We start from the raw sequence: 13180 nt of genomic DNA, 5'->3' as shown, positions 1-13180 counted from the left end.
AAACAAATCAGCTGAGAGTAGCAGACAGTCCAATTGGGCTTTGAGATGAGAAAACACAATACTGTGCTGTTTTATATTTCCAAAATCCAGAGATTTTGCTTAAAGAGTTGGATTTAAATAGAAATATGTTGGGCTACACTAGCTGCTCCTTGCTTTAAGGGGGGGAAAAAGCTTCTAAAAGGGATAATTCGTAGTAAGTATGAGACCTAGGGTGTCTTCCTTCAAGAGTCTTTAAAAAGAGACTATCTGTCCATGGTTTCAGAAGTCAAAATCTTCTCTCTGTCCTCCCACAGAATTTTTTTAAACTGGGGGAGCTGTACAAATCATGAGTTAAATTTGCCTTTGCATAAAAATTGCCTTCCAGCCATACCTCTATAAGCAGAGTAATTAATGACTTCAAGCATGTAATATGAGATTAATTTTTGTATATCTAGGAACATTCATCATATTTGGTTTAAGGCTATCAAATGTAAATTGTTAATGAGGTGAAAAATCTAAGAATATAGAACAGGGCGAAAGAAAAGCAGCTGGATTTCTTAAATATTCATTTTGCAGTTAGATTGTGGTTTTGGTATTTTTAATTCTTCAGCTTCTTTAAATAAAAGTATTGAGGAAGAGCAAAGTTCCGATTGACCTCATCATCTTCTTTAAATCTTTAATGGGTGAGGCTGATCACATTAACTCCTAGATCAGCATGGAGAAGATCTTGGACATGAGGGGAAACATCTTAGTTCTGGTACTGTTTTGTTTGTGACTTTATGGACAGTCACCAGGTGACAACTGTACAAGTTAGTAGTCATTGCTACTTTGCTGTGTGCCTTCCTTTATTTATGAAATTTATGGGCAAATTGCAGTTTCTTACAGCTTCTTCTTATAGCAGGATGCTGATGTTGACCTGCTAAGTTCTGGGTTATTCTTGATGAGGTTGATGTTACATTGTCTTTTGAGATGATTTATCAGCAAATCATGGCGCTCCTTCTAAAATGGATTATTCAGGTCATATCTGTGACTTTGTGAAGGCCAGAACTTAATGTTGTGATGGCCAGAAAAGCACCATAGGAGAGACATTATAAAAGGTCTCAGTTTAAAAGCCTTGGTCATTCTGATTAGCTGCAGAATTGGACACTGAGATATTGAATTGCTCTTGATAGAGGCTTATATATTCAGTTTTAGAGGTTTTTTGATTTATATCAGTGGAATGGCCAGTAAGGGAATCATAGAATCATTTAGGGTGAAAAAGACCTTTAAGATCAAACTGTTAACCCAGCACTGCCAAGTCCCACTAAACCATGTCCCTCAGTGCCACATATACAAGTCTTCTAAAAACTTCAGGAATGGTGACTTCACCCCCTTCCTGGGCAACCTGTTCCAGGACTTGACAGCAATCCTTTTGGTGAAGAAATATTTCCTGTTATCCAATCTAAACCTCTTCTGGTACAATTTGAGGCTTTTTCCTCTTGTCCTGTCACTTGTTGCCTGGCAGAAGAGGCTGACCCCACCTGGCTGCACCCTCCTGTCAGGCAGCTGCAGAGAGTGATGAGGTCCCCCTGAGCCTCCTTTTCTCCAGGCTGAACACCCCCAGCTCCCTCAGCTGCTCCTCACAGCACTTGTGCTCCAGAGCCTTCCCCAGCTCCGTTGCCCTTCCCTGGACACGCTCCAGCCCCTCAATGTCTCTCTTGCACTGAGGGGCCCAGAACTGAGCACAGCATTGGAGCTGTGGCCTCAGCAGTGCTGGGTACAGGGGGACGGTCACTGCCCTGCTCCTGCTGGCCACACCTGGCTGATCCAGGCCAGGATGCCATCGGCCTTCTTGGCCACCTGGGCACACTCTGGATCGTGTTCAGCTGCTGTTGACCAGCACCCCCGGGTCCTTTTCCACCAGGCAGCTTCCCAGCCACTGCCCCCAGCCTGCAGCACTGCCTGGGGCTGTTGTGACCCCAGTGCAGGACCTGGACTTGGCCTTGCTGAACCTCCTAGAGGTGGCCTCAGCCCATTCATCCAGCCTGTCCAGATCTAGAAAATAACACAGCACAATATATTTTAATTACCATTTTTATGTGCTGTAGCATTCTGACAGCAAGTAAGGAAGAAGCTGCACTGGGCTTTATGGAAGGGACTGCAGTAATTAATCTTCATTAGGATTGCTGCCATGGCCTTGTGAATTAAAATTTATTGCATGGAAAAAGTTTTGGGCACAGCATGTTTGATTAGCAAAATGCCAATATTTATGGGATAAATTATTCCTAACTTTTCTGAACTGTATTTTACTAGCAGATTCATTCATTATTCGTGTACATTTCTTTGGGAAAGAGCTTGTGTGCTTTATTGCAGCCTGGAAACTTGACTCATGTCCTGTAGTTCAGTGGCGAGGGTGGTTTGTTTCCAGAGGAATTCTGGTAATCCTATGCTCCAAAGCATCCTCTGATAAATGTTAAGTGAAGCAGAGTCTGTCTAGAGATCTTGCCAGGATCACGTTGTTTAAACAACAGCTACTTGGCTCTGTGACTGCACATTTCAAATGGCTGATTCTCAAGCATTTGAAATCTAAATGTTACAGCTTGTTAAGATATTGCTTAAAGCCCAGAAGCGAGTTAAATACTAACAATTAAAGCTTTCTATTTTTCCCTGGTATTACCTGAAAGCATTGTGAGTTTATTTTGTGGTAGTTTAAAATTTGAGTTTCTTGGTGTATAGCTGTCTTGGTGTATAGCTGGTCATAGTTAGATCCCGTTTCCCAGATGCCATTCAGATACACTGGTGTTTGTTTTAGGGACAGGATTCATAAACTGTACTTTATGTTTGAGTAATAAATATTTTCTACCAAATTGATAGCATCTCACTTAGGTGTTAGAGCTGAGCAAATGGTGGCCACGGAAATTACTGTGCCTGTTGATGAGTTGGCTATTGATAGCTCCTCACCTGTGTAAACACAAAGTAAATCCTTTCATCAGGCAGCCTCAGACTGCATGGATTGTTCAGGCAGCTGAAAAGCTTAATTTCACCAGATAGTAAAAGGGAGAAATTGTAAGCCAGATGCACATGCCACTTTTGAGATGTTATTAGTAGAAGACAAAAGGATTCCACTGGCCTTGGTTTGGATCTGAATTGGGGATTGCTTTCTAACTGAGTTGTTCTGCTAGAAAATAATTTACCTTAGCATAACTTTTGTTGGCAATTTGTGAACATTAGCTGGTAGTACATCAGTTTGTGTGTTTGTGAGGAATGAGGGGCCATTTATGTCCATGGAAACGATAAAAGGACTGGCTCTACAGGGTGACAGGCCTTCAGTTAATGGAGACTGAGGAGGAATTCATTTGACAGTAAGTGCAGAAGTTATTCCCTTATAGCTGCTTTTGCACACTGAGTCCTTTCACATGTGGAGCTGAGAGTTATGCCTGTTACAGCTCCTCCAAAGAGCTTTCTGTCCATACAGCTAGGGAAAAGCACCCTGAATGAGCACAGGATATCTCTGAGCATCATGATGCCACACATTTTTCATCTCCCTTTTAAAATTGCCACTATCACCTCTTGTAAAAGCTGCAACTCTGACTTCAGAGCCCCTTTTCACACCACCCAAACCAGTGCTGGTAAAAATCCATCCTGGAGGAGCAAGGAGGGGGTTTGGACTTACTGTTCTTCAAAGGTCCCTTTCGACCCAAATCATTTTGTGGACAGTCAGTCTGTCTTTCTTCTGCATCTCAGAATTAGGAACATCTTATTCACATGTTTCACATGATTCTCTGTTTACCGGCCGAAGCTGTTGTTAACAAATACTGGTTTGCATCTACATTTTGTGCATCGTGAAAACACAACTATTTTGCTCTCTTCATTGCTTGTTGCTTTTGCTGCTTCCTGTGTTATACATTCCTCTTTATTCACTTCTCCAGTCCACAACCCAGCTGGGGTCAAATTAGTTTGAAAATACACTTGCCTGTGTGTAGATGTATCTTCTGTTTACACTGCTAATCAAGCTGCACAATCCCTCAGTAACAGTAAGGAGCAGCTGGACTCAGCAGAATCATCCCACAAAACTTAGGATGAAAATTATTCATAATTGTGTTGATGTGCTTTTGTTTGTGGAAAAAGCTGAGGAATCTCACAGTTCAGTTCCTTTGGAACGTGTTTTATATTTAAATGTTTTACCTTATAGATATCTATGCCTAAGGTCTCTGAAACTCCAGAAGTGATTATAATTTTTGGTGTTTAAAGTCTGCTGTTTCATAGCTTGTAGGTACAAATGCATAGCTTGTGAGGTTTCTGGAGGGTTTTAATTGCTAAGATGTTTTTAACTAATGTCCTAGATGAAGCATTAGTCATTTATGAATGCAAACTGGGCTTCAGAGTCCGTTCAAAGACTGGAAATAATTGGCTCTTTTGCAAACAAGCTAAAATGCTTTTACTTAATGAGGCCTTTCTTGAGCTTTTGAAGTGAACCCCTACAGTCTGTCCTGATCAAAGTGAACGCCATGAAACTCCAGCCCAGACCCACACTGTCCACTTGGAAAAGTGAGAATTCTTTCTGCTTCAGTATATTTTCATATCCTGTCAGTTTTTCATATAGCTTCAGCATTTATGGAATATCTTATGCACTACAGAGAGAAATATGAGAGAAATATTCCTTTCCTCAGAAAAGAAATAAAATGTTGGTAGCAAGCCCTGAGAAGCCACCCCCATGCAAATGACAGCTCAAAGCCAGCAAAGTTGCTATATCCTGTGAATTACAGGAAGAGTGAGTATGTGGAGCAGACATCATCTATTCATGAATCATCACTGAATGTTTTCTGTTGGAAGGAACCTTCTGGATCATCCAGGTCCAGCAGTCCCTGCCGTGGGCAAGGACGCCTTTCACTAGACCATGTTTCTTTACACTCTTTTCTTCTTTTCTCTTGGGTAGGCAAAGAAGAACAATATAATGGTAGGGTATTTCATTTGCCTTAATTGTGGAAATGCAGGGTGTTCCTTATAGGATTTCCCTCCTTCCTCTGGGCTCTGAGTAGGCAGGAGGTGGCACAGTTCCTCTATGAAAGGTGGGATGGATGAGAGAGGGAGGCAGGTCATACCTGTGCAGCCCACCAGCCAAAGGCCATCAGATCTCCTGTAACAATTCCTTCATCCCTATGGAGGGGCAGCCAGAAAGCAGTGTATACAAGCTGCATAGTACTGCTGATCCCTCTCAGAGAGCATTTGGGAACTTGCTGAAAACTGCCATGGTTGGGGTTAATGTTTGAGTTAGGCTGGTTTCTAGTGAGTGGTGAAACCAGCATTTTCACAGACTGTTAACTAGCCCCGTTAATGGGAAAAAATAAGGTGGGCAGCTGAAGGTGGGTTGAACTGGGCTTTGCATTCCTTTGCTGCATTGATTCTAAGGACAGTATTCCCCCATTAGAGCTATTTATTGTAACTGCTGTTTCTAATTGTTAAATGTCTAAACAGCATTTCTGAATGGAACCGTTCACAAGCATTACATTTACGCCATTGTAAAAACTATGGACATGAAAAAATTCTTGTTGAAATGTTTTCTTTTAAGTAAGCTGAATTTTCTTAGTAGAAATTTGACAAATTTTAATTGGAAATCTGAATTTAACCAGCTTTTTTAGAAAAGCCTTAACTCCGTTTCTGAAGTTCCATTTCAATTTTTGTTATATTTTTAAAAATACAAACACAAAAAGCTGAGAATGCTGTTTTGTTCCAGTTTGTTTGGATGCAATGATTTGGGGTGTGGAGGTTTGCACTTTACTAGTTTTGGGGTATGAATTCTACCCTACAGCATACAACAACCAGCTCTCCATAATCTGGTTCACAGATATATCTTAGAATAGATTTTATTTGATTGTTTTAAACTTAGATAAGAAGATTTATAGCATTTTTAGAATGTTTTGGACAAAAACCACATGAAGATACATGAAAGCTCTGTCTTTCCTCCCATTGTTGTCACATGGCCGTGTGGTAGAAGCCAGGGTGATAAAACAGATTGGCAGCTGTTTCATCCAGATTGAAGGCTGCAAAAGGCAGTTCATTCAAGTCTTTAAAAAACAGCAGAAGAAATAGGAATTCACCTGGGAAAATTACTGGGTTTTCCTCTTCCTCTCATGGCAGAGAGGTGTTTAGTAGCTTCCAAGGGAAATGTCTGACAGAAGAGGAAAGAGTGATTGAATTAAATAGTCCCAGATCAAAACTGTATTAAGTGTAGGATTTGCCAGTGAAAGAGCAGTTTTTATATTTTTATTTTTGGTGCATATTTATTGTAGGCAATATCTTGAATGCATGTCAAGGTCCACTGACACGTCACAAAATCAGTTTTGTCAAGTTGTCTGTTGCTGTATTAGGCAGAAAATATTAGATAAGACTTATGGCAATATCCCGATACACTGTAATCAATTAAGACAGCAGAACATCCACCACCACCTCTGTCTGAGAGCAGCTCTAATTTAGACATTCAGAGTTCATCAGCTTCCATTGCTTCACCCTTTTGAATTGTAATTTTGTTTGCTCTTATCTTGACACAAATTTGCCTTGTTTAAAAGGAATTGTTAGATTACATGATGATATTGATTACCACAGTTGTTAAAAAGAATAATTGATTTTTTTCTGCAGTGAACTTGAGGAGAAGACTGGAAGAAAGAAGAGAAGCTATAGCAATAGTGCCACAGCAGAAGAAATGCCACTGAAAAGAAAAAAGATGCATTTCAGCCAAGAGGAGGACCCCTGTTTGCCATTAGATACTGGGCTTTCTCTGGCAGAGGATGAAGAGCTTGTACTGCATCTACTCAACAGTCAAAACTAATTATTTTTTCTGCAGGTTTTCTTCTCTGGGACATTTCCACAATTTTGTCAGTAGTTTACACAAAATGGATTTGGCATCTGGGCAGCTGGATCCCTGTGAATGTAGATAAATGAGTTCCACGTGCAATGGGATTGTCTTAGAGTGGCTCACAGGTCATAGACAACATTTAGTTTGATTTATAAGGCTTTCTAAATGAACTTTTCAACCTGAATCCCCAGGTGTCATTTTGCAGTAGCCTCTTCATAATTTTAAATCTCCAAGTTTTGAAGCAATTACCTTCTTTATTTTCATCTTGCTTTAAATGAAAACTGGATGTTCCTTTCTTGACCATGCCAGGTTTGTTATTTTGGAAGATATATGTGTACTAAAATTTTTAAGGAAGAAATGCTGTTGGCAGCTTAGATCATATTACTTAAAAATAAAGTATGTACTTTCTTTTGTGTATAAGACACACATTTAAAAAATATTTTAATAAAAATTTGTAGAGCCTTGATGTAAACTTAACTGTCTCTTTCAGCTTTGTTATGAAAGCTTATATTTATCCTTCAGGTATCACTTCTGTTATGATTCTGTCACTGATGTTAGGCAATTCAGAAAGCAATATTTAGAAGCTAAAACTGAGTCTTTTCTTTGAATCCCATATGAGTGAGAACACATTGTCTCATAGTAGTATCTGTTTGGTCTTTCCATATGTCCATATGAACATATTAAATACTCCTTTTTTGTCAATATCACTTTTTTGATCATAGGAATCTATCATCACCTATTCAGTACAAACCTTTCTTCCTCTCCCTATACTCTGTTATCTTTTAGCTTGTTACCAAAACTGAAAATATACTGCAAATTCTTGCCTCCAAATGTTTCTTCCACTGTTCTGCCAGCAGGCAGGGTATCATAAAAACAATATTATAGGCAGAGCACATCTGCCATCTGCTCCTTCCTGACAATGTGGAATGAGAAGAAATGACTGAGTTTCACAAACAGCTAAACATGAAAGATGGGACCTGCTTGGCAGCTGATGCGCAGTGTTTGTTTAGTCTACAGTGCCACAGCGGGCCTGGAAAATGCTGTGATCTGGGACCAGCATCACTGATGAATCTGTTAATGAAGAAGGATCTGCTGTGGTGCTGCTGTGACTGGTGCACGTGTCCCGTGTGCCATCCTGTGAATGGCTGCACTGAATGTAATGAGCAGCCTCAGCAGAATATCTGTTTGTGTTGGGTTAGCAGAGCTCCTGCTCCTGTAGCTGTGGAGGAAGACAGAAAACTGCAGTGCAGAGAGCTCCACCAGCAGAAATCTGCTCAAAGATGATTTAGGTAGAGACAGCAATACATACAGTGGTGTGTTCTTCCTGGAGATATTCAGAGACCCATAGTGTACTTGGTGGTGTCAGTTGTCTTGCACATCACCTGATGGATGTCTCTCAAATCAAAGCTTTGCTCTAAGGAGCATGAGTTGTTGTTGAGGCAAGCAAGTAAAAAACCAAAATACTTACTGTTTCTGACTAGAATATTCTTATTTGTATGCTGAAGTGGGAGAGATGTTCGTACCTACTAAACAGTAAGACTAAAATTTAAATTATATATGTTGGAAGTATTCTGGTGCACTTCTTATCTTGTGATGATCTTTTAATTGTCTGCATAAAAATAATTTTTCAAGTGCTTTTACTTTTGTATTTCTGTATAATGAAGTTTCTAATGTATTTGTGTTGTTTGATACAGAGCCAGTGTTTCTTGAATCCTTATGAATTTGCCCATCTACTTCAAATGTGTCCATCCTTGAGGGTATGGTGTGCATATAAAGAATAAAGCCATGTGAAAAAGAAGAAGAAAGGGGCTTAAGGCAGATGCTCCATGCCATGAGTGTATGTAAGAACAGGTAACTGCTGCATATGCTAGAAATGGTAAGACAAAAAAATCCAACATTCAGCATATTTGGAAAGCAGCTGTGGTTCTGGGTTATCATTCCTGTGAGCTATAGATCTGCTTTAAGGGGCCCCTCACCAGTCCTGCTTTTAGCAGTGTTTTTCTGGTCTAAGAAAAGAAGCACAAATAGACAAAATAAATGCCAGTCTCAGGACTGACTAGGCTGAAGGACATTTTCCAGGGAGCTTGTTTCAATTCACACCTGGGGACCTTTCCATCTGATGCCAAAAAACCTGGCTTGTGTGTCCAGGGCTAATGGCCAGGTGGAGCAGGGCTGGCTGGGCATGCCACCCATCATCCATCTCCTTTTCTCCTGGTCCCAGGCATGCCACTGTAGCATCAGAATAAATCCCAGGCTTTTGCAAGGTTGTACTTCATGAGCATTATAGTCCCAGCTTACACAGGAGAAGTGGAAGTGGGGAAATCATAGCCAAAGGCTTCCTTGATAACTTTATGTAGTTGATCTACGCTCCTAAATCACTTGTGGATTACCAAGAGCAGCCTCTCACTTGGCATCTGAGCTGATGCTGTGCAGAATTGTAACCTTCAGGTGTTGCACTGTCTGCTGGGGTGGGTTTCAGGCTTCTTCACCCCTGTAATTGCAGTCTATGGAAAATCCCCTTTGGAGACTTCTTCAGAAGGGGTGGAAGAGTCTGAGTAAGGTGCTGAGTATTTTCCAAGGCCATTGGCCAGGAGACATTCTTAAACTGCCAAGCAGGAAGTCTTGTTTTAATTAATGCATTTTCAGATCAGTTTGCATTTTTGTATTATATGAATAGTGGTTGATTTCCTTCTGCTGCTAGAATGGCTCTAGTGTGTTGATTTATAGCTGGGTATAGTATTAAGATCTATTACATGTAGCTAATTCTCAAGATAGACATTAGGCATTTATGTAATGGCATAGTTTGGTCAGCTTTTATTCAGAATCAATTTTTCTCTTTGTTGTGTACAAAATAATGAAGACTTTTGTTTGCCAGATAATTTATTGCAATTTGTTTGAAGCCTCTTTGGATGAAAACTGGAAGTCAGGTAAAAGTCAGGAGAGCATTGAAGAGTTTAGGTTTTTTAAATGGGTTAAATAGACTGACCCTAGATGTGCTAGGTACTGAAGACCCCCAGCTTGCAGTATTTTCATGAGGCACATAAAGTGTGTCATAGCAGAGGCAGTGTTAACCTCAGCATCATAGAAGTTTCTGTTCAGTGTTCACTTTGTAAAGACCTTAACCTTATTGATGCTGCACATTAAATTGTGTGAAGAGTATAAGAAATTTAGGCTGTATCATAAGGGATTGCAAATTAATATTAAACATTTTACATGGGTATTTTTCTTTAAATATTATATGAATAGAAATAAAAAATAATTCCTCCTGCCACTGACTGAGTTCAGCTGGAGCATTGATTGGTGTGTCCTGCCGTCTGGCCATACTCATAAAGAGAGAGAAATGCCTGAAGCAACACATTAAAAACCAGAGAGCTGTGGTAGGGAACATTCATTTCAGGCTATAAAACATAGTACAAGATCTGAAGATACTGAAGTGACCCTGTGGGTTCCTGTAATCCTGGATATATATGACTCAACTGATACTAAATACAAGAAGAAAATGTCTCTTAGTAAAGGCTGCTAATGGGTATTTTTCTTTATCGTGCTGACCTGATTGATGCTTATATCCTGTGAGAGATGGAGTATGGCCTTGGAGCAGGGATGCTGAGCTGTTGGTAGGCTGCAGCTGCTGCAGAAATGGCCACTGTGGCTCAGGGTGCTACTGCTTTTATGCTGCAGGTCACCGCCCCAGCTGTAACCTTCCTGTGGCAAATAACCCGAGGTCTAAAATAAGCTGGTTGGTTCTGTCCTGGAAGAGATGACTCCTTACACTGCTCATTTTGGGAATTGGGCAGAAGGTTTGTGACAGGCAGCTGAAGGACAGCAACACTTGTGCAGCAGCCACTTCTGTTGCTTATTTGATGGAGACCCTGTGCAGAGTGGAGCCAAACCTTGCACCCAGCCTGCTTCAAGCTACAAGATCCAGAACACAGTTAAGGTAACTCCAAGGAGACACACAGTTTGCAATAAACAGTCCTAGTGAGAAAAGACTATTACCTTAACTTTTGGATCACATTTAATTAGATTTGTTTGTTATACTGCTCTCTTCTCTGGTATTTGTAGCTCCTCTGAATTTAGTCTTATCTTTCCAAATTGATGGTTTATTCTCAGAAGGATCTGCAAATTTTATCTTTAAAGGTGGAAGTAGATGCCAGAAAAATGCATTGCCATCATTTTTGTAAGTCATAAAAAATGCTATCAAGGCATTAGTTTATACCATGTGGATATTTCCTTATAAAGTAGTGCACACTTTTATAATGAAATGCTCCTTCAACTTCAAAGGCAAATCAGTCAGTCAAAACCATCAAGGAATTAGAAAGCCTAATGCAGAAGAACATTCTTTTCAGGTCTGTTAGGAGGTATTGCTACGATTAAATCAGATAGAGAAGTTGATCTGTTCCAAGAATGCCTTGTTCATTGTCTATTTTTGTCCATGTCTGGCCAGAAGCCATTTTTCACAAAGAAAACTATTCATCAGATTCAGTCATGTAAAAATGATTGCTTAAATTACACTGGGCTATCAGCTAGCAGCTTTACCCAGGAGTGGAATCTCTTGGGTCAATGCTATCTGTAAGTTTTGCGCATTGTCTGAGATGTGCTTTGTCTCTAAAATGTAGATAAGTTTAATTAAACTAAATGAGTTTTGTTGAGCAATTTTTGAAATCCTTTCGTGCTGAGATGTAGCTGTGCTGAGATTTCAGAAAAATGGAGAACTGTTAAGAAGAAAGTAATGAGCATTGTTCTCCTAATCACATATGGGATCCTGGAGGAAGATAATATTCCTGGCTGTGGCCTCTCTGGGACTACAGGAGTCCTCTCTCTCATGCACAGCTTGTCCCTCCGATGCTAAACCCAAGCTTCTACAAAAAAAAGCAATGTGTAAGTACAGGCTGTAAATTTGACTTGCTATAAATTGAACTTGCTGTTAAGCATGTTGATGTGCTTGAGCTTATCACACTTAAGGTGATATTAAATATAGCTCAGTTTTTTGCAAGTCCATCATATATACATTGTGCTGCACTTCCTGAGGAAGTAAAACAGTTCCTCTAGTCTGGATGGTTAATGGCCATACTCATGCGATCCCTCCCACCAAATGCATTTGATTGTACTGAAATGCAACTTGTTTTTATCCCATGAGCTCAGTGAAAGCTAATGAGTATGGCTTAGGAACTAATTTGAGCTTGCTAGTCATCACAGATGTCTCAACAAATCACACATCAGCAGGTCACAGGCTTTTTATGCCATTTCCCTGAGTACAGTTCTTATCTATTTGAAGAGGCCACCAGTCCTTTGTGGAATTTGGTTTTGAGAGGACTTTTTCCTCTTCTTAAAGTCGATACTAATGTGAATCCTTTCCCTAGCAATGAGGAGAGTCTACTCCAGTACACTCTCAGTTGCACTCAGAAAGTTGCCAGTGTGCTTCAAATTGGTGCCCTGCTTGCCAATAAAAGCTCCTCATGGGTGGGAAGAGGCTGCCACAAGGACCTTTGCAATGGAGACACTTGTCACTAGAAAGCAAATAAACATCCAGTTGAGAGATGTGATTCCCCATGTGAGTGTTACCCTGCATTTGTTCCCCAAAAATTTAGGTTTTTTTTTCCTTTAATCAAACACCCAGAGTGTCTGTGCAAACCTAACCTGATTTATTTGACTGAAATGCTCATTAGTGTGTGCAGAGAAAGCAAAGAAACGCTTGGAATTAAGTAAATGATTCGGTGTCACTCCACTCAATATCACACACTCAAATGGTGGCAGGTCAGCTTGCAGATGGGCCCTGTTTCCGAAGGGAAACCAGATGTCCTGCTCTCAAATCCCAGGCCATGGTAAATGGCACAATTTCTGCATGGATGCTGCTAACCTTGTCCTTGGTAGTCCTGGCTGTGGAGATTGTTGGTTGGTGAAGACCTGGGACATGGTTGAGAGTCAGAGTATTGAATTAGCAGTGAGGTTACAGTGAGCAGCCATCATCCTGTTTCACTCTGACACTCTCTGGAATGCACAGGGCAGTGCACATGAGCCCTTTTTGTCCTCTGAGAGATAAAGAATGATACTTCTCTTTATCTATTATTTTACTTTTCCTTTGTAAATCTCTCCATCCTCCATCAGGGAAATAACATTCAAAAGAACATTGTGGGGAGCTACCAAGCTTGGCTTTGGCATTCTCTTGCCAAAACCTTTCCTCACCTGTCACAGGGGAGAAGCAGTCCCAGGCTGAAGCACAGTGCTCTGGCTGATGTCCCTTGGCAAACCCGTGTGCTGCAGTGTAAGGCAGTGATGAGGTGACATGAGGATGTCAGCTGTCAGGGGCTGGCCTGGGAGCCTTTTTTCCAAGCCTCTCACTGACAGCTTTTTTTTTTTAAAAAAACCTCT

The 13180-nt window shown here is 40.6% G+C and overlaps 1 protein-coding gene across 1 annotated transcript in view; it reads left to right on the top strand.

Moving 5' to 3' along the window:
- Nucleotides 1–7283, top strand: part of DDX10 (DEAD-box helicase 10) — a 156461-nt gene extending 149178 nt beyond the window's left edge. Inside the window, exon 18 of the mRNA XM_071434134.1 lies at nucleotides 6595–7283. Coding sequence (XP_071290235.1) covers nucleotides 6595–6784 — 190 coding nt within the window. The 3' untranslated portion in view covers nucleotides 6785–7283. The remainder of the gene's footprint in view (nucleotides 1–6594) is intronic.
- Nucleotides 7284–13180: the final 5897 nt, after the last annotated feature.

Source organism: Agelaius tricolor, unplaced genomic scaffold, assembly GCF_023055355.1.
Source record: "Agelaius tricolor isolate 1412-34295 unplaced genomic scaffold, bAgeTri1.0.p SCAF_9, whole genome shotgun sequence".
Classification (NCBI taxonomy): Eukaryota; Metazoa; Chordata; class Aves; order Passeriformes; family Icteridae; genus Agelaius; species Agelaius tricolor.
Note: the sequence above shows the minus strand (reverse complement) of the source record. Positions and strands in the feature narration are given on the sequence as shown.